At 44.4% G+C, this 26,568-nt stretch overlaps 1 protein-coding gene across 1 annotated transcript in view; it reads right to left on the bottom strand.

The window, feature by feature from the left end:
* IL1RAPL2 (interleukin 1 receptor accessory protein like 2) overlaps positions 1 to 22,304 on the bottom strand; it is a 361,380-nt gene extending 339,076 nt beyond the window's left edge. Inside the window, exons 1-3 of the mRNA XM_058847888.1 lie at positions 22,074 to 22,304; positions 14,405 to 14,527; positions 10,086 to 10,186 (exon numbers count right to left, since the gene is read on the bottom strand). Coding sequence (XP_058703871.1) covers positions 10,086 to 10,167 — 82 coding nt within the window. The 5' untranslated portion in view covers positions 10,168 to 10,186; positions 14,405 to 14,527; positions 22,074 to 22,304. The remainder of the gene's footprint in view (positions 1 to 10,085; positions 10,187 to 14,404; positions 14,528 to 22,073) is intronic.
* Positions 22,305 to 26,568: the final 4,264 nt, after the last annotated feature.

The following is a 26,568-nucleotide window of genomic DNA, read 5'->3' as shown; positions in this document are numbered from 1 at the left end:
ACATTCAAGAGCTCAAATTTTTAATAATTACTTTCTTGGCTTAAGTTTCAACCTTTCTTTTCTAAACCACAAGTACCATAACAAATGAGTGTTTTTGAAACACCTAAAAGTTACTTTATTTTCTCAGCAAAACACACTCTGCAATAGGAGCCTGCAATGATGGAGAAAGAATGAGGTCCTGAAGGAGGTTGTTCTTTACCAGGGAGGACTGCCAGAGAGCAGTGCTGATGGCCACAGATCCACCTCCAGCATGATCCACCTTCAGCTTCTCCTTTTGACATCCATCTGCAGGATGACAGACATACTGCTGTTCAGCTTCAGAGGTGCAGAGCCTGGGAATAACCCTGCCTTTTATTCATGTTCCAGCACTTTTCCATTGATTATGAAATGTATCTGTCTCAGGGAATTTATTGTTCAAAATGAAATTGTGTCACTGAAAAAGAAATTCTGATGAGCTCTATTCTGTAGAACGTGATTATGTTTCTGCATTTTACCAATAATTCAAGGACATCAGTGGTTGTATCTCACATTACATCTCCCCTTCCAAGGCCACCCATATATGTATTTTTCTGGACATGTAAGACAGAATAAGCATGCATGAAGTGGTTCTGCACATTGATCCAAATAAATATCACAGAGTGCATCAAGAGTGCCAGTGAAACAAAACCATAGTGCTTAAATCCAAGAACAAACAATTCTTGCTGTCTTGTGAAAAATCGTGAGCTATATTAACATCAGTCTTCACAAATAATAATTCGATTCCATCTTCAACATGCCAGAAAAGTAAATCTCAAATATTAAAAATTAAATAAAAGTTAAAAAAATCTGTGAAACAACTCTGCCCTCAAATTTTATGTGTATTGTTACAGTGTGATGAAAGGACCATAATTTCTTTAAATAAACATGAACATCTGGTTAGACTATACACCGAGGTGCCCTTGGGCAAAGGTGTTTTAGGCTATTCACTCATCTGAGGACAGAACTGCAGTTCCTGGTACTGCTAAAAATCTCAGGGCAGCTACTTGGTAAGCACAGATGGAGCCCAGAGTGGCTCGAGTGCAGCTGCCTGCCTGCAGAGTCCCAGCAGCTCAGATCAGCCAATGTTCTTTAGTCCAGAGCAGTAAATATACACAGAGATTTCTATAAAATTGGTTACCCAAGGGATGTGACTGGCACCTCCAGGGCTCGAGGTTCCTCAGATATTCTGTGTGTCATTTTACAGTGTTATGTGGTTCCTCTTGTGTCCCCACTCCTCATTGGAAGGACAGTCAATATACAACTAAGCCTAAAACTAGTGCACAACACCTGGTATAACCAAATATCTCTCCTTCCTTCCCTCTTCCATTTCCCCATTTCCAGCTGACACATTTTCCATCTTCTACTAAAAAAATAACAGAAATTAAAGAAGCTTTTCTCTATCCCATGCATCCAAGGACATAGAAGCACATTTTATGCACATGCTTATTTAGCCTCAAAATTTCTCTAGAAGACAGGACTGCTTTCCTTCTCCTTGCCCAAGGCATTAGTAACACAACAAAACAGGGTGAAACATTTATGTGTTCTTCCCTGCATCACCTCCAGTGTGCTGGGCAACCTTAATACAGTTTTCTCTCTTGCTGATTTTCTGCCATCTGTAAAATGGGAATAACTCTGAAGCAAACATTAGAGACAAAAAGCATTTATGAAATACCATGATAGCAGATGGTTACTGAAAACACTGAACAGTCCCACGAAACTTTAAAAACATGCTGCACAGGTAACAAAGTACAACTAGAACATGGAAAGTCAAAAAAATACAACCATCATGTTTCAAGGCCTCTGCTAGGCAGCCCTAACAAACATTTGAACTGTACACATGGGTACTGGAGGTCTAAACACCAGCACATCCCCCAGACACATGCAAGAGTGACACCCAAAATACTGTACTTTAAAACATCAGAATGTAATTTGGGAACTTCAGCCTTTCCCTTTTGCCCTGTTCAGGCCTCTTCACTGAAAGGGGAGCTGACATGAACCACTTTCCCTGCTGCCTTTGCTCCCAGAGGGGCTGGTAGGGTAGCAGCCAGGGGCTGATGGACGTTCCTTTTCCTCCCACCTCGTTACAGCCACAGGAATGAGACAGACAGATACAAAAGCCTCACGTCAGGTACTGACACTGCCTCCAGTTTCTTTACGAAAAACCACTGAGCAATGCTCCTGGATCATACAGTCTCCTACTTATTCAGTTACTATTTAATTTTCCATCTGGAATAACAGATGCAGAAATCCCAGCACATACCTTTTTTAAGCAATCCTGATCCCTGAAAGATGCAAACCAACCCCACTTGTCTTACACTGAAGTGTCAAAACACATACCTTTCTCAAAAAAAGAGAGTTTCCACAGGTCATATACAGCACAACAGAGCTACAGTCCTGTAACTCCAAAAAGTGGGGGAGGTCTGAAACAAATCAAGCTACCAGAAATACCCCCATGCTGTCTCTGTTCCTGCCTGAACAAGGAACCACACAGGGAGGGCAAGCAAGGAGGAACTGATGGCAGAGGCTGGGGGATGTGGGCAGCCTGGTGACCATGTCTTAGGAAAGCAAAGTGCTCAGGTCTGAAGATTAACTTGAATCTGAGTCTTGTCCTCAGTGGCAGAGCATTGTATGTTTACATATCAGTATATATTATAAGTACTAATCATGCTTCTTGTAGGAAAGAATCGATTGGATTTGAAAGGGTTAGAGATTAATAAAGTGATAAACATACCCTCTAGAGGTGACACTGCAGCTCAGATCAATTGTGCTTTCAACTGATAGATGGGTAATCATTCCTACTTTAGCAAATTACAACAGCACACAACAAGGTCTGTGTATTAACATTTGTACATACAAGCACTGCTCAAAATACATTCCTTCCTTCCTCCACAGGTCAACAACTTGAAATACTTGAAATACTTAACTCTGAACCTCCTGAGAAGGCAAAAGTCTACTTCCTTTATTATCTTTATTTTTATATAAAACCAGCTTCTTCAAAAACTTGAATGCCAAACAAAACGAAACCAAAAAAACCCACAGATGCATCTTAATTCTCCTTTTTCTCACTATTTGTTATAGTGATCCCTACGTCTCCTACCATACAATTTCACTGCTTGTCACTGTAAAGGCTGCACTTGTGGCAAAAACAACTAGCAAGTAAGTAAAAAAACTCAGAAATTTCAAATACATTGTGTTACAGAGACTAGCAACTCAAAACTGAAAGGCACATCAGTCAAACAACACACAAGGTTATGAAAATGAAGAATAAAAAGTTTAAACTCAGTGGACAAAGATATGAAAATTTGTATTAATATTCATACCGCATTTAATCTAAGGAAACTTATTTATGTTCCTTCAAATATATTCAGCAGGATGTAAAACCTGCCTTAACATGTATTCAAGTTACAAAAACTCAAGCACATTTCAGGACTGTTCCTGGTCAGAAGCTGAGCCAAAGTGAAGCCATTACACCACAGATTCCTTAAAGCTCCTACAGGTCTGTGTCCCCCTGAGTTACCTCTGAGCCCCTGCAGCACAAGGAGATGTCCCCAGGAGAGCAGACACTCATCTCCAGGAGTAGCCAACGTGCTGAGCTTGAAGACTACTCTGGTTAAGTCTGAAGCTCTATTATTCATACTTTCATTTGAACATCACGTAAGATAAACCTTCCAAAAATATTTTCATGACCAAGATGAAAAACAAAACATGCTGGGAGAGCTTTTCTTGTTGCTCAGGACAGTCGGTTTCAGAGCAGAGACATGAACCTAGGACACTCACCCTCAAGAAGAGCACACTACAAATACTGCAATGAACATCTCTTAAAATTTCTAATTAGGATCTTAAAGAAAATAAAGGCACCTTGATAAATCAGGGGTTTTTTTCATTTGAAAAGCCTCATTTTGGAGCGGGGAGGAAAAAAAATCTCAGTCATGATGACATGTATTTTAGCAGTTCAGATCTTATTAATGAACTTCTACATGCTGAATCTACATGTAGAACAGATATTCAAACAGCTGAGATGACACCCGTTGCAGAAGTGGAAGATTACAGATTTTTTAACTGAAGAAATGGTATTTCTTTCATGCTTTGCTTCTTTCTCTCCATCCCCTGAAAATGCTATCTTTGTGATTTACTTCAGCTTGAAACAATTTAACCGTGTTCATTTATTTTATTCAAATACAAAAGGTTCTCCTTTTGAGAAGGAATCTAGCTTTAATATTTAAGTATCAGCTCAATATTTTAATTGCTTAAATTATATATTAACTCATTTTAAATGCAATAAGTGCAATAGCTAAAAATTTGAGTGCTTAACTAAGTTCAAAATTTAAACCTTGTCAGGTTAAGGTCACTAAAAGAACTCTAAATTTCTAGCAGATTATTTATTTCCTTTCTTGCTCTTCTGTGTATGTCCCTTAGTCCCCATCTGCAAATAGAATAAATAGAATAAATGCTGTGTTCCAGACAGGTCTGTCCAGCTGCAATGCCACTTTCTGTCTAGAGGAGAAGAAACGAAGGCTGAGACCCCTGAAAGGAGGTGCACAATGACCAGAGGTTCACAGCTGAGCAGCTGGTAGCCCCCTGAGACCTGAGTGAGCACAGGAGCCTGGCTCCCTGCTCCCCTCTGATCCAAACAGAACAGATGGAGAGCAGCCATGAACCCGTGAGCAGACACAGCTTATGCAGGAGAGGCTGTGCTTTCCTGCACTGATGACAGCTTAGAACAGCAGTGATTCTGACTTTGTTTGCTTGAGCTGTGAATAACTTAACATCTTCTGGGAAAAGTAAGAGATCAGCATGCACTGATCAGCGCTGCCAAGCTCCCGTCTCTTCTGTCTGCACAGCATTCGCAGGCAGCAAAAATCAAAAGCCTCTTTTGCATCCCTCGTATCTAAGACATGGGAGGGCTCATGGTCATGAATTTTACATCAGGGTAAGAAGTCAGCTCTTCAGGCATATGCAACTACGAACTAAAGCAAACAGCAAGCGTGAGCACACATCCAGCAGCTCCTCTGGGCCCACTCCAGCAGGAGCAGTGGACTTCAGAGTTAGGCTCATCTAGAATATCCCACTCCAGTCACAAATCCATGAGTCACCTCTGAAGTACAGACACCTCCACTTCTATGTATGCCACAGTTTCCATGGCCAAAGTGGCCAGGCAACAACACAGGAAGATTGATCCTCAGGGAAGGGAGCAGACAGAAATCATAGGCACAAGCAGTGACAACTACAGGAGAGCGAAGGTCTCCGAAACATCTATAGCAGTAAGTTGGCTGCATGACATTTAAAAGGCACAAAATATCAAGCCAATAGGTTTTAAATTAATGTGTTAAAAGGCACTGCAATATCAATGAGAAATTAAGACGTTTTGTCTGTGTCCATACGCAGCAAGGCCCAGTGCCAATCAAGTCCTCTCTCTCCCAAGTCATTGGTGATAAAGTCAGATTCAGCTGGAGCGTGACAAGGTGGGTGGAGGAACAGAGATACACTTGTTCCTATGGCATTAATGTCTCTTGAATGGCCCCAAGATAAACAGGAGAAGGAAGGCTGGAATCCCACTGCAAATCTATCTGGCAGAGGAGAGAAGACATGACTATAGCTTGGGGGACATACCCATGCTGTGGGAGATAAATCCTGTTGAATTCAGTTCACCTTGCACACCAAAAAGCACTCTGGGGAGGGTTCCAGTGAGGTGAAAGACAGGCTCTATAACCAGAGCACAGGCTGTGTGGCTGCCGTGTGGTCACCTCGAGCGTGCGGCGGTGACCGGCTGGCGAGACGCGCGGGCAGCCCGCGGTCAGAGAGCTGGTTGGTAACGGGACACCTGAGCAGTGACCCCGCAGCGGCAGGCAGCAAACCAGGGCTGCTTTTGGTTATGTTTAGAACATAAAAAGGCTTGATTTGTTGCAGTAAACTGTTTTCTTTGGAGCAAGCAAGAAGGAAATCTGTGTCTTTGTTCCCCATTGCTACACCATGCCTGAGCCAATTAAGCTGTGTTAACCTGCAGAAAGGCTCCCAAATGCCCTGCAGCCAGCAGCCTGACAGAAACCTTGGGGATGTCTGCCCCTGCTCCTCCACTCAAGGCTGGCATGCCCTCCAGAGCTCTAGCATGCTCAGACAGGGTATTTCAGCTCAGCAAATAATACAGCAACAATAAATGGCATTAATTATTCACTAATGGAATTATGTCTAGTAAGTCAAACAGAATCTATAAGCTGACAAATCTTTTGCTTAAAAAAGGCAATGATTTTTAATTGGAATTATATTCCCTGCTATGATTATTCAAAGCACTATATATATAAAGGCTTTGGTAAAAGAAGTCACTTAATCCGATTAAAAGGAAATCACCTACCAGCTGGGAACCTAGCAACTCCCACATCTCCAATTCATTTGTACAACCTCCACCTGTAAAATACCCTTCCTAGGATATTGCTAAAGCTGCAGTCTCCACATTAGCTGTTTGCTCAGTTTTAAAGCAGGCAAAAAGGATGACCTGCAGTTTTCAAAAATGCTTCTTAATATTAAGAAATGCCTGTGAAACTTAAGTCAACATTACACTCACACAGAAGCTTAAGGCAAACTATTCTGTTCCCACCACAAACAGCAATCGTTACTCTGTAGACATGACAGATTTCTTCTGGAGCATTGGGAAGTTGCTGCCTGTAAAAAGAATCTGATGAACATAATTAAAGTAGCTCACCCATTTTAATTATTTTGGCACCACATCTCAAGTGAGAAGCAGCCAAACAAATTTGTCTTGCTACAAGTTTGTGTCATTTTTGCAGCGTTGCAGGGTACTCTGAATCTATTTGCAGTCTTCATATGCATCCCTGCTTCTCTTTTCCAAATGGGAAATATGGACACCTAAATCTGTAACAAGGGGCAAGTAAAGGACATGAGAAAAATCTTTCAGTTCTGTTTGTCTGTTCCCTTCCATGAGGATTCTTTCTTCAGCAAACTACAGTTCCATGCTTGCAGCTGGAGCACCATTTCATCACCTTCTGTTTAACATCTTAGATTCTCTGCTCCTGACCTCTCTTTAATGACTCTTGCCTGTTGTCCAGTCTCTGTGTACTGTCTGCACTTGCTGTCCAGAGTTCTCATGCTCAGCTTTTTCCCCCTGGGTTTCCATTCCTTGATTTTGAGACTGCACCAGTCTCTGAAGATGCTTTCCTAGCCAAACCTTTCCTCTCTAAGTCAACTCCAGTTTCACCTATAAAGCCCTTCTGGACATTCTGCCCCCATTTTGACTGCCTCAGTTGAGCGATGCCTTTGTATTACCTGACAACACCAGCTCACCTTCTCCTTGCTCCTCTTCAAGTCAGCTCTCCTTAGATCCTCCCTGCCCCTTAAGCAAGATACATTCCATTATGAGATATTACACACATGCCAGTCAAGCTCATAATTGCTCTTGTACTCGACACTAATCACAATTCTGGCCATTCATGCAATAATTCTATGCATTTCTTAGAAAAAATGCCAGTCTACATAGGTCAGCAAAGACACCAATTCTGCTGGTTTATTGTTCTAGTAGCCCAAATCTGTCTTTATCATCAGTGTCAGCACCTTCTATGCACTGCTTCACACTGCTCTACATAACTGTCTGCACGATTTCCCTTCCCCTTTTCAGGATGCTCACCAGCACAGACATGCCCATACCAACAACCAGCACGACCCAAGACCACAATGCCCATCCAGACACTGCTGCAGAGATCCTGTCCACAGAGCATCCTTTGGGCCCTTCAGCCACTCCCCCACCTCAGCTCTAATCTACAGCTAAAACACTATTCCTGCTTCCAGATATCCTGCAGTTTACACTGCAGTGCAGCTGCCCACAGATAACCATTACATTAATTTCCACTCTCCTTCATCAAGACACCAGTGTAAAAAAAGCCCAAAAGTCTGAACTACACCACCAGCATGTTACAGCTACTGTAACTCTATGGAAAATATGCTGACATTGTTTCTTTGTGCATTTGCCTGTCTGCATCCACTGTCCCTGATCTTCTACTAAAACTATACAAACAAAAAGTTCAGAAGTCGCTAGAGCATCTCTTTCTTCACAACATACAACATTTGTGAAGCCCCAAGCAATCAAACAACAGTCCTTCAAATCTAAAGACCTTTCAGAAAAAGAATCAAATTATTAATTTTACTCCAAGTGCTGATATCACAAAAACAGAAAATTGCTTCACACACAATGTAGCGGGAAAAGCAAAAAAAAAAAAAAAAAAAAAAAGAAAAAGAAATCTACAGTTTGCTCCATACAGCAACCAGAGTACTGAAGGTGAAAGCCAACTACATGATTATATACTTGCAAAGAAACTATAATTTTACTTTATGTGCATTTTTTCCTCTTCATCTTATTCTCCACACATACTGGCACAATCAGATGAAATGAAAAAGAACCACCTATTCACTAGTGGGTTATATTTAGCAAGCGGCCGTCTAACATATTAAACCATTTTTCCCACCAGTACTGAACCTAAATTGAAAGTGTCAACAGCTGCTATTACCACAAGACATTGTGCAGAGTCAAAGAAAGCAGATTTTAAAAATATATATCTAATGAAAGGTAAACTAGCAGCTGAATGATGCTACAACCACCATCATGTCACTTCTACAGCCATGCACTTCTGGCAGAGGAACTGCACAGCCCTTGCTCGCAGCCCGGTGCTGTTGCCTGGCATCAGTGAATAGAGGCTGTTCACTTACACTGATTGTGGGTCTCAGAGAGTTTCCATCTAGGCCAGTGACAGCAGTTTTGAAGAATAAAACACCATCACCCTCAGCAGAGTTTAGACCAAGATGCACTGTAGTCAAACCCCAATATCCATGACTGCTCCCACAGCACAACCTGGGCTCTGCACACAATAACCCCAACAAAAGGCCAGAGACAAATTCAGTTTAGCAACTTCCATTTACACTTTCCAGGCCAGCATCTGGCAGCTCCCAGAGTAGCACTTCTCAGCCTGGGATGTGACATGTAATTCTTTTTAATAGGCAGCCCAACAATTTTCTCCTCTGTTCTCAAGAAATGCAGAAATTAAACAACACATGTGACACCAGCTGAAGTCAGTATTCTGTTTGTACCTGCAGTGTTGAAAAGACTGAAGACCTTGAGGACAGCAGGATCAGTGAAAGCCCTCACATATGTCAGTAAACACACAGTGTGGAAAAACAACATGCAATCAAAAGTTTAACACTCCAACATTTCCCCTTACACACACACCAGGCTGTAGCAGACTGACACCACTGTGTAGACTGCAGCTGACCTGCCTGTCTGCCCAGGGTCTTCTAAACTCACAGTTTACTTGAGAAATACAAAGTCTCATGAAGTCACTCCTTCGAGAGGACAAAGCTGCATGGAGCAGAGCATGTCCCACTTCAGGCTCAAGTACAGATAAACCATTATCATGATGAACTGTCTACCCTGGAAGGAGAGATTCTGATGCTTCTTTAAAGTGTTCTCTTACTACCAGAAGGCTTCAAAAGCAGATGTAAACATGAACCAATTCCCAGTCTCTTTCACTGACAGAATAATCAGAGATTATCTACTCAGGAAAGCTCTTCCCAGTTAACACTATATATGATATATACTATATATATAGTTAACACTATATATACTATATATACTATATACTATATGTGATCACATGTCTGGCCAGCATAACATTTTCAAACATGACCTTTCAACATACAAAAAATCATCCAGACCTAAAACTCACCTTAGACCACATCCACAGTTAAGAAACTCCCTTATCATAAGTAAAAGACTGGATGTTAGAACAATGCCACAATGCCAAAGTCATTATTACCTTTGTAATACCTCTGCTTGAGGTTTCAACCCAATCAACTTCTTTTTTTTTTTTTTTTTGTTAAAAAAAAAAAAGTAAGAACACTTTCAAACAGTTTTCATTTACTAAGCAAACCATGCCAGTTATGACTTTTTTTTTTTTTGGAGGCAGAACAGAACAAGCAGTAGATATGCAAAACAAAATACAGCCATCTAAAATGCTTGATAGCATGAGGTCCAGATCCAAAAGTAAAAATAATTTTCTGTGACTTACCAGAATTTCTCTTTGACACAAACTTCAAATTCATGCTGACTACCGTACAGATCACAAGAACCAAGAAAACAAGAGGCTTCATCTTTCACTTTCTGTGACAGCTGAAATGCAAACATAGTACAAAGTCTGAATCACAGCTTTTCACTACAACAAAGCAGCAGCTTTGTTAAACTGCTTAAACATTTTTCAAAGAATGTTAAACATTTCTCAAAGAACCATTACAGGGCAATGGCTTAATGTAACAACTTCTCAGTTTATGTTTAGGCAGGAATGGGAAAACATAACAGTTCAAAGTAACCATGTATGAACAATTTACCTCTTACTATCAGACAAAAGGGTTGGTTTTTTTTAAATGACACCTCAAAAATATCATTTTGCTCTCAAAGAAAAAAATCACAAGATGTAACAGTTTATTTGAAGTAGTATGGGTCTAATCTGGCAGATTTTTATATGTTATTTGAGGGGAAAATCCTGATGGTCATAATTAGCTTTGACTCATACAAACATGTCACACACTTAAATTCATATTGTTCAGGAAAAGACACAGAGTAGGTTACTCATGCAATCTCTCTTGGCAACCTTACTTTCCCACTGGTGGCCTTGTAAAAGCTCCTACAATGCCTAGAATTGCCTACAATTTATGCTGTTTCAGAAATTTCTCCTATACAATGAGATAAAGAAAGGTGAAAAAAAATCAGAAATCAATGAATGTAGATCTCAGGAGTCTCACCTGTGATGTTTACTACATGCTTTATATTATGTTCATTAAAAAAGAAAAAGGAAAATCTAGTTTAGAATTTTATTTTTAATTTTATATAATTACTGGAACTAATTCTGTTTTCATTTACAAGTACCATGCCATTCAAGAAAAGATAGTAAGAGCAAACTGAGGCTCCTTCTCTGCACTTAAAAACATGTGGAACAAATCTGAATTCATCAAATCACAGAATGACTAGGTTGGAAGAGACCTCCAAGATCATCGAGTCCAAGCCAGCTCTAGCACCTCAACTAAACCATGGCACTGAGTGCTACATCCAGTCTCTTCTTTAAACACATCCAGAGATGGTGACTCCACCTCCTCCCTGGGCAGACCATTCCAGTCCTTTATCACCCTTTCTGTAAAATCTTTTTCCCAATATCCAACCTGTATTTCCCTTGGCACAGCTTGAGACTGTGTCCTCCTGTTCCATCAGTTGCTCATTCCAAGCCCATCTCTCTCAAAGAGAGATGCTGAATTATAAGCTACAGTCCTCAAATATATGCTTAGCTTGAAGTCATGGGCTTTTAAGTGGCCTGATATATTTAAACTCCAGGAATTCATCTCTGTCTAAGATACAGACTTTAGATCAGGACCTTTATTTTCAGATAAAGCAGGCAGTCATCTAAATCACTGTGAAATTATTATTTGTACCAAAAGATTCAGCACATATTTTACAGAAGTTTCAACTAAATAGAAACAAAACTATCAGCATTAGTAGTCAAAACTGAGGTCAATGAAACAGAATCCTCCCAAAAATGTTGTAACACATCTGCCCACCCAGCTCAGAGGTCCCAAACCCTCCACTTCAGGAGCATCCCAGACCCCTCCAGCTCTCAACACTTACCCAACATGACAAAGCAGCAAGAAGTTACAAAATCATGCTGTTCACTGATGCTTATTCAGTTTAATTTGAGTTTATTACATCGAATATTCTTCCCTTGTAATTTTATTACTGGCCTATCGTTGTGTGAAGAAAATGTAAGTAACCCTGTCTAATCTTTTACACTATAGGAATTGTGCTGCTATTCAATTATTTCAAAATTACCACTTAAAACTGAAGTTCTCTTCCTCTCACCTTACCATACTACAATCTATAAACAGGCAGTGCATGGTTTTTTTCTCCATGAATTCTGTGGAATTTTATTCCTATTGATTACTCACAGTAACAATGCAAAGGCATTTTCAAGAAATAATATGCACTGAAGGCTGTCTGACAGTGGTTAATGACAGAATTAGCATTCACTCTTCCTTGACCTCTCCTTGGAGTAACACAATCCTGAAACCAGTAAGGCCATCTTGACAAGAGAGCTTAAAAAAAGTAATTGAACTGAATCTTTAGACAGATAATTGTAATGATGATGTTATGCTAGAATGATTTTCAAGTATAACTTTGCAAATTAGTTTCTCCACTTTTCTCCATTCGGTAATTACAGCTGAAATATGGAATTACTAGGTCCTTTTTCATGTGGGTCTGTGCATCTCCACCCCAAACAAGCTAGGCTGCATTAAATACATTCAAAAATTCAAAGCAAGTTCTGCCAACCAATATTAATGCTAGGCAGAGCAGAAAATTCTTGGTTCTGTCAGCATTGATAGGAGTTTTACTTTTTGAAGCCCTGGCCTCTCCAAGGCAGTCAGTCTCTGTACCTCCACAAATCAGGAATACAGAGCAGGAGAAGAGCAAGAAACCACAGCACCTCCCAGTCATTCATAATCAAGCCCAAAGCCTCAGCTTGTCACATCTGACACAACTCCACTGAGGCTGGCATGGAAATATCCATCAGTGTCTGAGCTGTCACCTCCACCAGCAATGGGATCAGTCACACCAGTGTGACCAGTGCTGTCCTGAGACAGCAGCCAGCTACAATCAGCTCAAAATGCCCCATCAGAGATGACTGTTTTTAAACATTCAGGCTAACAAAGAACACAAGATACAAAATAAGCTGTATTTTCCCCAGAATGTCCAGCAGCCAGAAGAAGAAAGGTTGTATTAGTTCAAGACTAAGTTTCCAAACTGGTCAGGAGATTTGTGGATCTGACTGTGCCAAGACTCTCACCATGTCTCCCAACAGGAGCAGTCCCAATTTCCTCCTGAGGGCCATTGAGCCCCCGGTCAGGCAGGGTGATGGAATACAGCCTGAAGCCAGCCCTGTGCTAAACTTTGGGTACAAATGTGTAGTGGATGCCTATGGTCTGATAAAGAGCATGAACACAACTGTGCCACCTTGAAGAGACACAAGATAGAATAAACCTGTCAGTGTTCAATGCCATTTCCCTGCAAGCAGGGGCTGACTTTACCATTTGAGAAAACTTTCCCCTCACAGGCACTGAGCAGCACTTCCCTGAGGAGCTGCTCGCTCTGATGCTGCAAACTCCAAGCAGGGGTGAGAAGGGACTCACAGCTGTAACAAGAATGTAACACTCCACTGGACATGTCTCATGAGAGGGGAACCAACTTCACGCCATCCCCAGAAGACTGAAGACATCTCATTCAATAAGGACATAGAAATTACAGCCAACTTGCCTAAAATCACTGTGAGGAGGGAAGAGAGACACAGAACTAAGTGCTTGTTGACAAAGGTGAAAAAAATCACTAGTCCAAGCCTTGTTGTGACCTGCCAGCTTGTATTTGAATCCAGGAAAGTAAAGGGAAGTTGCTATCAGAGGGAAAAGTGTAGGAGAAGCAAGGTGCAACAACTTGATTCTTCATCATTGCATTGCCAATAAAGTCTTTCCTTCCCTCTTCACCCCATTTGCGCTACACACCTGACTTTGGGCATCTGTCACAGTGTCCTGTAAGCACACAAAACTACAAGGGGCCAGGCTGCCATCCAGCACAAATTTTGTTCTTCTAACAAAAACCACCCTGACTCCCATATCCTGCCTAACACCCTTCATCTCTTTTGAAAAACTTAGTTCTTCCAACCAAATCCTCAGAAAACAGAGCTTGAGAAATTCCTGTGTTCCAGTTTCCATCATGTACTGCCTGCTGTCTTTCCAGACCCCACTTCAGCTCCTATGGCTTCTGGAACTCAAAGGAACTTCAAGTGACAAGGTTAGAAGGAGAAACTTAGAAATGAGAAGAAAATCAGAGCATTATTTTGCACAAAATCCAGCACATAAATTCCCAAGTTCACACTTTAAATATAATTTAGCTTTGCTCTAATTTGTACCACAAACTTTGCTTATGCAGTGCTCTTTTTTTAAAAGAAAACAAGAAAGGAAAAGCAGTGCATGTGCACTCAGGCACATGTCTGTGCACAGGCTGAGATTTGCTGACACACCACGAGGCTCTGTAGGTTCTGGTTTCTCCACAAAAGATGTGATGCAGAAGGCACTCATTAAAAACAGCAAACCACCTCTTTAGTGATTTCCAATTGTCAGGTTTTGTTGCTCAGATATCTCACAAAAATAAATTACCGTTTTCACCTCACACACAAAGGATGAAATGGCAACAGTAATTCTTTCACTGTCTTTACAGTAGGCTGGTCCTGTTCTTTCTTCTCAAACTATTTCCCCATCCCACTTTTTAAGGCTTTAAATTTTAATATGAACTCACTCTCGGGTCTTCTCTTTTGCCAACATACCACATCGAGCTGTTTATTACTAAAAGATTTTCAGCCTATATAAGATGTTGGTTGGCAGCAATCCACAATGGGCACCAACTCCTTTTTGTTGATACCTGAAATACAAAAAAAAAAATACTCAGGATCAGAGATAAAATACTCAAGATCACAGATGCATGCTAGCTCAAATAATGTCTCTTCAGCTCTGCTTGATATGGGTCATGCAGTGTTCTTCGCTCTGCTGCTCAATGAGCATCAAAGAATATTTCATTTTGCCTAATTCATTGTGCATCTTCACCATCATAACCAGCCACTTAAGTTGTCTAAATACAAAAGGAGCATTAATTCTACAAGGCAGTGTGCATTCAGCATTTGTCTTGCAGGATTTAAGTCTCCACTGGACCCAGGTCCTTAACTAAACTCACATCTGCCTAATTCTCCTTGTTCAGCTGAAATTTAAAGAGAAATTTTAAAATGAGGTTTCCTAGGGTGATTTTATGATGACACTTCATTCCCTAGTCATCTGCTTTATGCCCAGAAATGGCTGCTGTATTTTAAAGCTGAGCCAGGTGGCGGGGCTGGAGCCTGGGAACTCGGAGGCTCTGTTCAAACCCTCTGTCTGCTGCTCCAGACAGCCTGGCCCGGGGACCCCACATTGTTCCTTTTGTCAGATTATTTTTGATAGCTTGAAGCCAGAAGTTTTTTTCCCTTCCCTTCCTCTAGCGTGGAGGCTGTACCAGGAATCCTTTCAGCAGCTTTTTGGTTTTGGCTGGTGTTTTTCCCTTTGAACCATTTTTGGCTTGGCTTGTTTTTCTTTCCAGCCCATCCGGGGAGCTGGCAGGACCACCTGGAACCTGAGAGCTCAGAGGAGCTGAACCAACACGAGAAAGGACATTAAAATCCACCAACTTCAGCTGCTGTGAGGAGGAGACCCACACCAGAGATCCAACAGGTTCCCAGCTGCTGTGAACTCTTTTCTCCTCTCTTCCCAGAGACAAGAAGGGCAGCCACCACCTTTCCCTCCCAGCCACATGGACATGTGGGGGTGAGGTTCCATTTTTTTCCTGTGCTTTGTGGGTAACTTGCTTTGTTAATAAACAGTTTTACTGTTAATAAACAGTTTTAGTTTTTTCACTTTCATCCCCTGGTATCCATTTCTCTCACTGGCAGAAGAAAAGGGAGATATTGAAGCCCTTTCTCTTCAGAGGAAACTTTCATTCCAGAGCGTTTTCTCCTAAAATTTGTCTCCAGAACCAAGACATGAGGGAAACATGGTGTGCCTGCTCAACACAGTGCTTGTGTTACACAAACTGGAAGTAAACAGCAACAAAGAGACAACATCTAAACTGTCTGGGATTACTACTGGCTCAGCAGTGCATCACCTGCATGACAGTAACACAACAAGGAAAAAGCAAGGTCTTATCCTGACAAAGCAAAAGGAACCCACAGCTAAATACTGACAAGGTCATAATATTTATCTCTAATGACTCCCCTCAAGGCTGAATGTCTGGGTGCAAAAGAAAAGGAATAAAAACCTAAAATTCACAGATCTTCTGTGATTTAAAGGACTAAATTCAGTCTTACCAGTTATTTCAGAAGAAACAATCAGTTTCCCTGAAAAACATCCCTTTGGTGTTAACACCCAGGTTTTGTTTGGAAAGATTTTAATGCTGCCACTAAAAGGTGAAATATCTTCCAAATGGAACTGTAGAAGATACCAAGTGTGGAATCCTAAAGTTTCAAAAAGAATCTCACAGTGTAACACAGAAACAAAAAAAAAAATGGGTTTCAGTGCCAAGCACAAAAGAAAAATACTGTGGATGGCCAACACCCCATTCACTTCCCCATGAACATGTCTGGCTGCAGAGTGTATAAGTGATTTTAGTTATGGTGAAGTGGCAATCATACTCAACACTGATCAAACTGCTGGCTTGCTCTGTAGAGAAAACCCTGCAAGCCCAAGAACACAAGAACATTTTCTTACAAGAATTTTCCTATCCAAGGCAGGAAATGGGAAAATCCCCTGAAATACTTTGAATATAGATAAAGATTAAAATATCTGTAGTATCAAAACACTAAAGAGTGATGAGCATACAACGTACACACGCATCTAAACTGATGCTAAGAAAATTCAATAAAAACCTAAGCAGCCCATCTTAACAGATTTGTAAACCAGAAGAACTAGGACTACTCAGCACTGATTAGCAGATGGAGTTCTATCAGCTCACACCACACACTGACCTCGATTCCCTAAGCAACTCACACAGAATTCAAGTTCATTATATCTCCAAACCAGATTTTAAATCCCTGCATTGTACTCGCCCCTCATTGCAGCAGCTCCTGCACTTGGAAGCACAGAAAGCAACAGTAAGGAGGTACAAGAATGACAAAGGAGTGGGAAATCCAGTACCCTGGATTCTAGAGAGAATTATTGCTCAGCCTTAATGTCACAATATTCTAACTACACATCCTAGGATACGTGGATATGTGTGTGCAGTATCACAGCTTTTGAGTCTGAGTAGTCCAGGCCTGTTACACGCATTCAAAGCGAAATACATATTGTGGGAGGAGGATTACAGCTGTACTGCAAGCCCTCATGGTTTATGAGGTCAACAGAATGGATTAATTAATTTACAGCCTTTTTTTCCCCCTAGAGTAGAAGCTATTAATATTCTACATATATTTACTCCTGCAGATTGTGGTTTAATCAATACAGTACTTCAGGCAACATGAAGTACTGTAGGAAATGTAAAAACTCTCAGAGCCAGAGTTTAGGTTTACAGAGTGGGGCTTAGCCTCTCACCACCTTGCAGAAGTACTTAAAAGCTTACAGCAAAACCCACTGGGAGGGAGAAGGAAATGTAAAGACAAGCTGCACTTGGAAAGCTAAACATGTACACTAGCACTGAGGAAAGGGGAGAGATTTTAAGAATCACCTTGAATCAGCCTGAGTCCCAGAATAGATGCAGCTACAGCAGGAAGTTCCCAATGCAGGGCAAGGTGCAGCAGTAATCACAGCATCCGAGGGGAGAGAGCCATGGGTGACCACATGTGCTCCTCAAAGCTCACAAGGTTGCTGGACACTGTCCCAGGATGACAAATTTCTTCTGGGCTGAGACAAGCTCAGACTACTCTCAGACCCAGCCCAGCCAGCCCGTCCTGGGCTGTGGAGAAGCCCCATGTGGGAAGAAAACCCTCTGATTCCTGCTTTTCAGATACCTTGAGTGAAAAAAAAACCAAGTGATGATGAGAACTCTCAAGCTTCAGAGTCACTGATGAACCCTGTAAATTCCAGACAAACCATGGCTGCACATGACTACAGATCCTCAGCTGCTGACACCCAGAACAAACACCCCTGCTCAGGTCGTGGCTGTTTTCTCCTGAGTGCTTTAAATGGCCCTGCCAGCAGTCACAGGTCCTCTCTACAGAGCCTCAACTACAAAAGGAGAAGACATTTCAGATTAAAAGAGATGAGAAAAGACCATTCTCACCTACAGCAATTTCACTCACTGCTCTCATAACAATAAGGAGGTCTGTCCAATTCGCAGCCGCCTAAGCAGGGGCATTATTAAGCCAAAAGATTAGATGCTTTGCTTCTTTCATACCCATTCTAACCCTGCTCCCCAAGCAGCTTTTGCAGAAAAGCTATTAAAAATGGAGAGAGACAGTTCAAAGGGAGGTCTCAATCCTGAAAGATAGCACATCCCTCCTCTTTCCCCCCACACCACTTCTCTCGTTCCCCTTGTGCTCCTCAAGGCTCGTTACAGAGGTGCTCAGCACAAACAGAACTAGATTTTAGACTGGGCTGCCATCTGCATGCTGAAATGCTCCCTGCTTTTACAGAGCCTTTAAAACAGGCCTCTTTCCCTGACCACACAGCAGAGAGACTACACATGTAACTCTCAGCCATATCGACATTATCCCTGCTCTCATACACGCTCAGAGCTCTGCAACATTAACAAAATAACAGTATTTGCACTATTCATGGAAAATCAGGTCCAAATTCACTCCTGTTAATGAAACAGGATCAGTGAGAATACAGTTCTGCATGCAATGTGCTTAGAAATTCATTCCTTGATTTCATTCATGGCCACACGCTTTTCTAACTAATACATACTGCTCAAAGACGACAGAATTTGGAAAAAAATACATATCAGCTGTCAGGCACCTTGTAAAACACTCATCTACAGTTTTCCACTTAGAAAACAGTCCCAGAGAAGCCAGACATGGCAATTTGCCGTCAGCAGAGGCAAGTTGCTTTCACTGAACTCGGCATCATCTCTGTTCCTTAAAGTGATAAACAGATTCTTGATGGGTGGATTTTTTTTCTCTTACATAACTAGAGACTGGACTTTACACATATGTTTTGCCAGATTTGTCTGAGTGAAAATAAGAATATAATTAAGTAAACAAAGAAACAACATCCCCCCAGAATTTCAGAAATTGCTTGAGAATACTTTGACACATTTTTGAAATCTTGGAAACAATGGCGTTTTGTTCTGATGCAGCCAAAATAAAATACATATTTTATGTGCCCTGAAATTGCTCAGTCAAATAGACATCCTTGTTAATTAGCTGTTACATAAAACAAAGAAAAGAGGTGTGGAAAGAACTCTCTGTGGTGCTTTTGGGGTGGAAAGGATTAGCCAAAACCCCTACAGAAGTTTCTAACTCAGTCTCTATCTCACCAGCTTTCTGACTGAATATAAGACACTCCTCAGTTCTCCACCAATTCCAAGAGGGTTTATCTGGATCTAGTACCAGATGCCAGAGGAAACCCTCACCATCAAAGCTAGCAAAAAGATTTTCCTTATTCTCAGCAAGGGCGAGATCTTTTCCCTCTGTTTTCTTTTCAAGGCTGTTTAAAGAAAGATTTATTTTTAGTTGGACATCCTGAAAAGCAAATTGCCTCTTAAAGTGCCTCTTTATTTTGTGATACACTTTAAATGTTCACTTTCCCTTCCAGCACTAAAAGAGCTCCTGATAAATAGCTCAGACTCTCATTGTTTGAGGAAGGCTTAGAAATGAAGAGCAGACACAGTTTCCCATACAGCTCTTTAGGGCTGTTTAACAATTGTTCACAATTTAGCATACCTTAATATTTTCAGCTTGAGCCTCAGTTTGAAGTGAGAGGATTACTCAGAGCCTGAATGTTTCAGAGAGCAGGAAAAGTCCATACACTATAAATGCTTTATTTGTACTTCTCACAGTGAGTACAACTTCTCAGCCTTTTCCCTCAGACACACAAGTCAAGGCCACCAGCCCCAGCCATCCCTGCCAGCTTCCCACCTCAGCTAGCAGGGATGACTAGCTGCACGTGCTCCTTGGAACCTTTCCTCCACCTCTGGTCCCACAGGGGCATCACAAAGAAAGTTTTGAACAGCCTCTCCCTTCCAAATGCCACATAGAAGACACTGTTCTCCATAGATTTAAGAGATTACTGTTACATGTGTTCTTCTCTCCCCAGGAAACAGCTGAGAACAACCATGGAAAACACTCTACCTATGCAAATCCCCTTACAGGAACATCCCATCCAGACATCCTGGATGTGCCTGTCCTATCCGAGCAGGCACAGTATCCCAGGGGGTACAAGCCTCACATGCTGTCCCCATTCCCTCTTCCTTGCTCTCCAGCAGCCTATCTGCATCTCTGCTGGGCTCCTCACACACACACTGCCTCCAGCAGCCTGACACCTCCAGACAAACCCACCATGGCTCAACTTATCCCACAGTGGCACAGCACAACACCCACAACATCCTGAGACCAGCAAGTGTCTTCCTACCTCCACTTCCACACTCCTCTGAAGCCCCATCCAGGCTTAAGGCTGCCAAGTCCAGCTTCTGAGGTCCAAGCCTCCAGCCCCCATCAAACCAGGAATCTTCCTCCTCCTTCTCCCGCACCACCAATCCCTGCCTGATCAGAAGTTATCTGTGCCACAAGAACAGCCCTTCTGCTGAGCTCACCTTCACCACACCAGCCTATGAATCCCTCCTGACCCTTTCAGGCTCTTTTTTGATCTGACTTCTGTTTGGAGAGTGGTCAGTCCCTGTCCCCTCCTCCCCTGCTAGTTTCCAACAGCTTCAGCTACTGCACTGCTTCAAAGTGCAGCCACCAGATTGGCAGCTCTGAAAATTAAAAGGCTTTCCACTGCTCTGCGAGATACAGGGCAGTTCAGACAACGCTGGCTGATGCCATTCGTGCACTGAGGCTCCAGCAATTGTGTGGCATCCACTAAAATTGACTCATGCTGGCTAAAAACATTCATGTGGCACACCTGGCCTTCCATCCTACCTCTTGTGCAAGCAAATCTTACTCTATTTTCCCTCCACCCCGTTTAACTGCTAAAGCATCAATAACCAAACAAGTTGAAGACAAACCTCCTATGAGCTTCCAGGTACTGTGAATAGGAAAAGGTGCTCTGCAGAGAATTCTTAAGCCTTACAAATGCAACAAAGATTCATCCCTTTCTCCTGTGCTCGCCTGCAGCCCAAGTGGGTGGGTGAGTATAAAGAAGTCCTGCTGCCAGCTAACAACCCTGAACGCTCCCATCTGACCACCCCTCCCCAATACCAAAGCAAGCAAGCAGTGCATGCACACCCACACCCACAGGATATGTGCTTTCTACCCTTGGTCACCAGCTAGAAAGCTTCAGTTCAAGAGAGGAAGGTCTCCCCTCGCAGACTCGGATCTGGAGCACGCTGGAGGTGCAAGCTGCTGCCTAGCAACAGAAGCACTCTGCAGGGAGGTCGGCCCAAGCCCCCGTCCTCCCGCTGCAAGAGGTACCCTGTGCCCAGAGAAACATCCTCAGAAGGATGCGAACCCGAGTAATTTCTCAGAAAGCCATCCTGCACATCGCCAGCTACAACCCCTGGTGAATCACAGACTCGCTCCTGAAGACCACTGCCTGCGCCTGGTGAGCTGCCAGAACTCCACTTCTCATGCTCAGTGCACATGCATTACACCCCGCTGGCTTAGGGAGCCCAAAATCCCAAACCCCTGCGTGTCCCACTACCTCCTCTGCAGTCACTCTATTGCAAAGGAAGCGTTTGTTTCTCTCTCGCCTTCCAGCCCAGACTCACCTCCTGCCTCGGCTCTGGAACGAGCAAAGCCCTCCAGACACCAAGCGAGCCCACCCCTGCCTCCGTGGGAACCTCCTTCCCACTCACTACCCAGCAGCAGGGCAGGATTCACCTGCTCTCACGGACACCACAGAAAGCCACGCAGCTGCAGGGGTTTAACCCTGGCGAGAATCAACGTCCCCTTTTTGAAGCGTTTAGGGCGAATGAGAGCGTGTCTCGGGGTGAATGCAGCGCACACAGACACAGACACAGACACACACACACCCCCATCACCTGGGCACCGCCACACTGCCCTTCCCCGCAGCCCTCCCGCACCACTAACAATTCCCTGGGAAAATCTAAAGTCTAAAACCTCAAATCTACCTGCACTCTGGTAGTAATATTGTAACATCCACAAACCTTACACGGACGCTAAAAATGTTATTGTTTTTTAAATAATCAGGATTAAAAACAAGAGAGTACAAACGCTGCCGAGGAGCACTGGAAAGTGCTGGTTCCGGTCAAAATGGGCTTTCCCCCACGGTAGAAAGCCAAGTTAGCTTGTTAACCCAATAGGCGCAGAAATTGCCAAAAGTACACAGACCTTACTGCAACTTTGAAAAACCGCAGCTTACAACATTTTCCACGAGAAACTTTTGATTCTTTGAATCCTAGCAGAGACAACAGTCCAGGGACAGGCTCTCTGGAAACAGATGCTGAATCCAAGCCACTTCAGAAATGTTTGGTGCCCTTCAGCAGATTTCCATCAGACTCCGAACGAAACCAGAGCAGCTTTATTGTCACGGAACTTTCAGAGGCAAGCAGAGGTTTCAAGTCCCACTGTTCTACACCCACCGCGGTAACTCAGAGCAGCCAAGCCTCCAAAGCACCGGCACCACTTCAACAGACTCCACCGCGCTGCAACATCCCAAAAGGCGACTGCTCTAGTGTTTTTATTTTAAATCCCCGGCAGCAACACTTTTCCCGAGAAGCCCCACAGGCGCTCACGAGGCTGAGTGACCCTCGGTACCAACCGAGACACTCCCTTCGTGACAGAAAACATTCCCGGAGCTTCCAACAGCAGCAGGGCTCGATGCAGGGAGCGGCGGAGCGGCCGCGCCGCTACGGACGGATCCGGCTCCGAGCATCCGCTCCGAGACCGGCGGCGCCGGGCCGGGGAGCCGGAGCTGCGGCGGTCCCTGCCCGGAGCCCCTCGGAAGCGCCGCGGCACCAGCGGGACCCCGGCGTCCGTCCGCCCGTCCCGGAGCTGCGGGAGGGACGGGGCAGTGGCCGCAGCTCAGCCCCGTCCCGCGTGCGGCACGAGGAGGGACGAACTTTTCTTTTTCCGACGGATTTTTTTTTCTTTTCTCTTTTTTCTTTTCCTTTTTTAATGAAAAAAGGGAACTGCCGGGAGAAGCGCCGCGCGCAGGACTCACCTCCAACAGCAGCTCCCCTCTACGGCTCCGTGCCGGCGGGCTGCGGGCGTCCGCCGCCGCGCAGGCAGCGGGAGGGCGGCAGTGCGGCGGGCGGTCCCGGCCCGTGAGCGCGGTCCGTGAGCGCGGTCCGTGTCCCCGGCCGTGTTCGGGTCCGTGCGCCCGGAACGCGTCCCCAGCCCGTGTCCCCGGCCGTGTCCCGGTCCCTGTGCCTGGTCCGCGTCCCCAGCCCGTGTCCCTGTCCGTGTCCCGGTCCGTGTCCCTGTCCGTGTCCCTGTCCGTGTCCCGGTCCGTGTCCCGGTCCGTGCGGTCGCTGCGCGGGGCGCGGAGCGGGCCGGGACCCACGGCCCCGCGCGCGCCAGGTGCGCCCGCCCGCGCCGCCAGAGCAGCAGCGCCCCCTGGCGGCCGCGCCTCGGCCCTGCAGCCCCGGCCCGGCACCGCCGCGGGACCGGGACCGCCCCGGGACCGCCCCGCCCCGGGACCGCCCTGCCACGCCCCGGGACCCCCTGCCACGCCCCGGGACCGCCCTGCCACGCCCCGGGACCCCCTGCCACGCCCCGGGACCGCCCTGCCCCGGGACCCCCCCCTGCCACGCCCCGGGACCTCCCTGCCCCGGGACCCCCCTGCCACGCCCCGGGACCGCCCCGCCCCGGGACCCCCCTGCCACGCCCCGGGACCGCCACGCCCCGTCCCGCCGAGGGTAAGCAGCCCGCAGAGCCCCCCCAGACCCCCACGGGGAACGGAGTGTCCAGGGAGCCGTGCGGCCGCGCACGTGGCTCCGGTCTCGGCACAGGCTGTGGCCAGGGGAGGGATGGAGGGAGGGATGGAGCGGCAGTGAAGGGCTGCGGAGGGGTCGGTCCCTTACCGGGGGATCTGGTGCGGTATCGGAACGGGCGGCACCGAACAGCCCCGCGCCGGGGCCAGCGCACACCGGGGCCAGCGCTGCGGCTCCCCGAGGGTCTCAGGCGAACGCTGACGCTTCGGGAGCATCACCCCGGGCCCTTCGGCCCCTGCCCCGGGCGGTGCTGCCCTGGCCTCGGGCTGCCCGCACAACTCAGAGCGGTTTCGCTGCGGACAGAGGGACAGCTCGCCCCAGGGGTTACGGTATCTGCGCTGAACGGACAAACGCTTCCAAGCCCGCTGTGCATATTCACACCATCATTAGCATCAGTTTAACCAGACTGCCTTGAAATGGACCAGGCTAAGTTTCTCCTCCCTAACTCTGCTTCTGTCATGGCACCTCCATGCTTTCCACAGAACGACAGTGTTATTTTTAGTTTCCCTGTGCTGCTTTTTATTCACTTTTAAATATCTTAGAATAGCTCCATGCAGACTAATCTACTGTGTTTTACTCATATTCACAGGACATAGTTTTGTAAGGCAACTGAAATGCAGAAAAATCATGGGACAGATTTCTGTAAGTGCACTTTAGGACTTTACAGTGCCCCTGCTTGGCCTGAGTGGTGCTGTGTCGCTGGGTGTGCCATCGTCACTCTTGCACATGACTATTGAGAGGCTGCAAACACTGAGCAGCGCAGCAGTGCGAAGCTTAAAACCTAAACACCAGCCAGCCACCACACAGCATCGTCTTCAGGAGACCCTCACCAGTGAAATCAGCATCCCCTCAGCACCTGCCCTCAAGCCAGAGCAGATGAGAAAAGCCAGATCCTGCTCAGTGGCACACTGCTCACCTCAGCTACACATCAGCATCTTTACAATTATTGATGCCAAAGTCAAGAAAACACTCGACTATGCTTTTGGGACTTTATCACATATGCAAAGCTGACAATTGGAAACACTGTCTTGTAACCTGCAGACAAAGCAAATCTGAACTTGATACCATACAAGGACAACAAAAGTAGCAACATTTTTAGGCATTTTTCTGAGTATAACCATCCTCTAAAGCCTCTGTTGGCTCAAGGAGACAGTGTTCAGCCACACTGACCTGCAAGGCCAAGAACAACCAAACTTTTCCCAGTCCCAGATGTGGGGAGGACTCAGACACATTCAAGGTATTCTCACATACAGTAAATGAGCAAAATTATTATAGAGCAGGACTGTGAAAAAGATCAATAAACATTTTACTGCCTATATAATTATTTTAACTAATTTGAAAGACACAAAATGTTGCCAGGAGACTTCTCCAAGTGACATAGACTTCACCAAGACAATAATAACTTTGCTGCAATTCATAACCTCTGACACTTCAGCTTCTCTTTTACTTCTGCTGGCATGATTACAGTGTAAGAGTACTATTTTTTAAATTATTTATCAAGTCACTTACCAAAGTCACTTTTTAGCTGAATTAAAAGATTTAAAGCCTAGAAATAAAACATCCCCTGAATTTTGAAATACACAGTTAGATGAAGCTGTATTTAACAATATTTTGGAATTATACTTCAAATGCATAGATAAAGTGGTATCACTAGACATTCTTCAGCATTTTATACTAAGTCAAAGAACATTAATTATTATGGTCACTATATTAATGTATATATTATTCATTAAGAAATTGGGGAATATATCACTGACTGATAATTTGCTTTTAAAAGTAACTTTGTTTCCCTTATTCTGATGTTTTCTCAGCCTGTTGTGGAAAATAATCCATTCTGCAGACAAGAATAGTATGCTACACAGCTGTCACTCTTTAGGTAGGAAGGCAAAGAGGAATGTGCTATTCATGGAGTTGAATACAGAGCAGAAGAGATCAGCCTTCAGAGGAACTGTAGGAACAGCCTGCCATGCACCAAGCCTTACACTTGTTTCTGATGTACCACTAAAGAAGTACAGACCTTCTTTGACCTTTGTTTTTGACCTTTTTTGTTGCTGTTGTTTTTTCATGTTTGGTAAAGCAGGTCAGGGACCCCAGCTAAGACCTCCCAGGTGCACAGTGCTGTAGAGACACTGCAAGAAGAGAGAGCTGACCTCGATAAAAATGGGAGAGACAAAAATTATTCCCACTGTCGTATCTGTCCATGCTAGGAAGGGATGACCAAAAAGACCAGTAAATTTGAGCAATGCCAAGCAGTGTATCTGTGAAGAGCCAGGAACCAAATGCATCATTGCAAACCCCTTTTAGTTCTCCAATCCTTCATTAGTAAATTTCTCCTTTTTTTTTTGCCAACCAAATTATTTAATAGTGTAATCTAGGGCTTTAACTCAATATCAGAGAATTCAGTGAAAAGAATTGTTTTCTACTGACTCCAGTTAGCTTTGAAAGAGTCAGGTAGACTTTCTTAATCAATTTTAATCAATCTATGTGTGGACTCACCCACATCCATGGCAATTAGATTGTAGCCAAACATCCTTGTCTGACAGCCACGAGCTGAGGCTGCTCTCCCAGCTGCTCTGTTCTCACCTCCCAAAGCCTGATGGATCTGCTGCTTTAGTGTGTTGCACTCTGTTCCTCTTCAGTCAAATAGGAAAGGTTTGGTTTGACTTTACACAGCAGAAATTGAAGAGGTTCCACCTGGGCAGCTTGCTGGGGTACAGTGAGCAGCCTCCAGCAGGAAGCAGGTCATTTAGGGGACATCAGTTGCCCTTATGAAGCCTACCACTAACACAGCTTCCTCCTCTATGCTATGATCAGGAGAGCCCCAGCCTTGCCATGAACCTCTGCTTCTGAGTCCAAATAACTCACATGTCTTTCTTGCCTGAATGGGAAGA

The sequence above is a fragment of the Poecile atricapillus genome, chromosome 12, assembly GCF_030490865.1.
Source record: "Poecile atricapillus isolate bPoeAtr1 chromosome 12, bPoeAtr1.hap1, whole genome shotgun sequence".
In the NCBI taxonomy this organism is placed as follows: domain Eukaryota; kingdom Metazoa; phylum Chordata; class Aves; order Passeriformes; family Paridae; genus Poecile; species Poecile atricapillus.
This window is presented reverse-complemented; position numbering and strand designations above follow the sequence as displayed.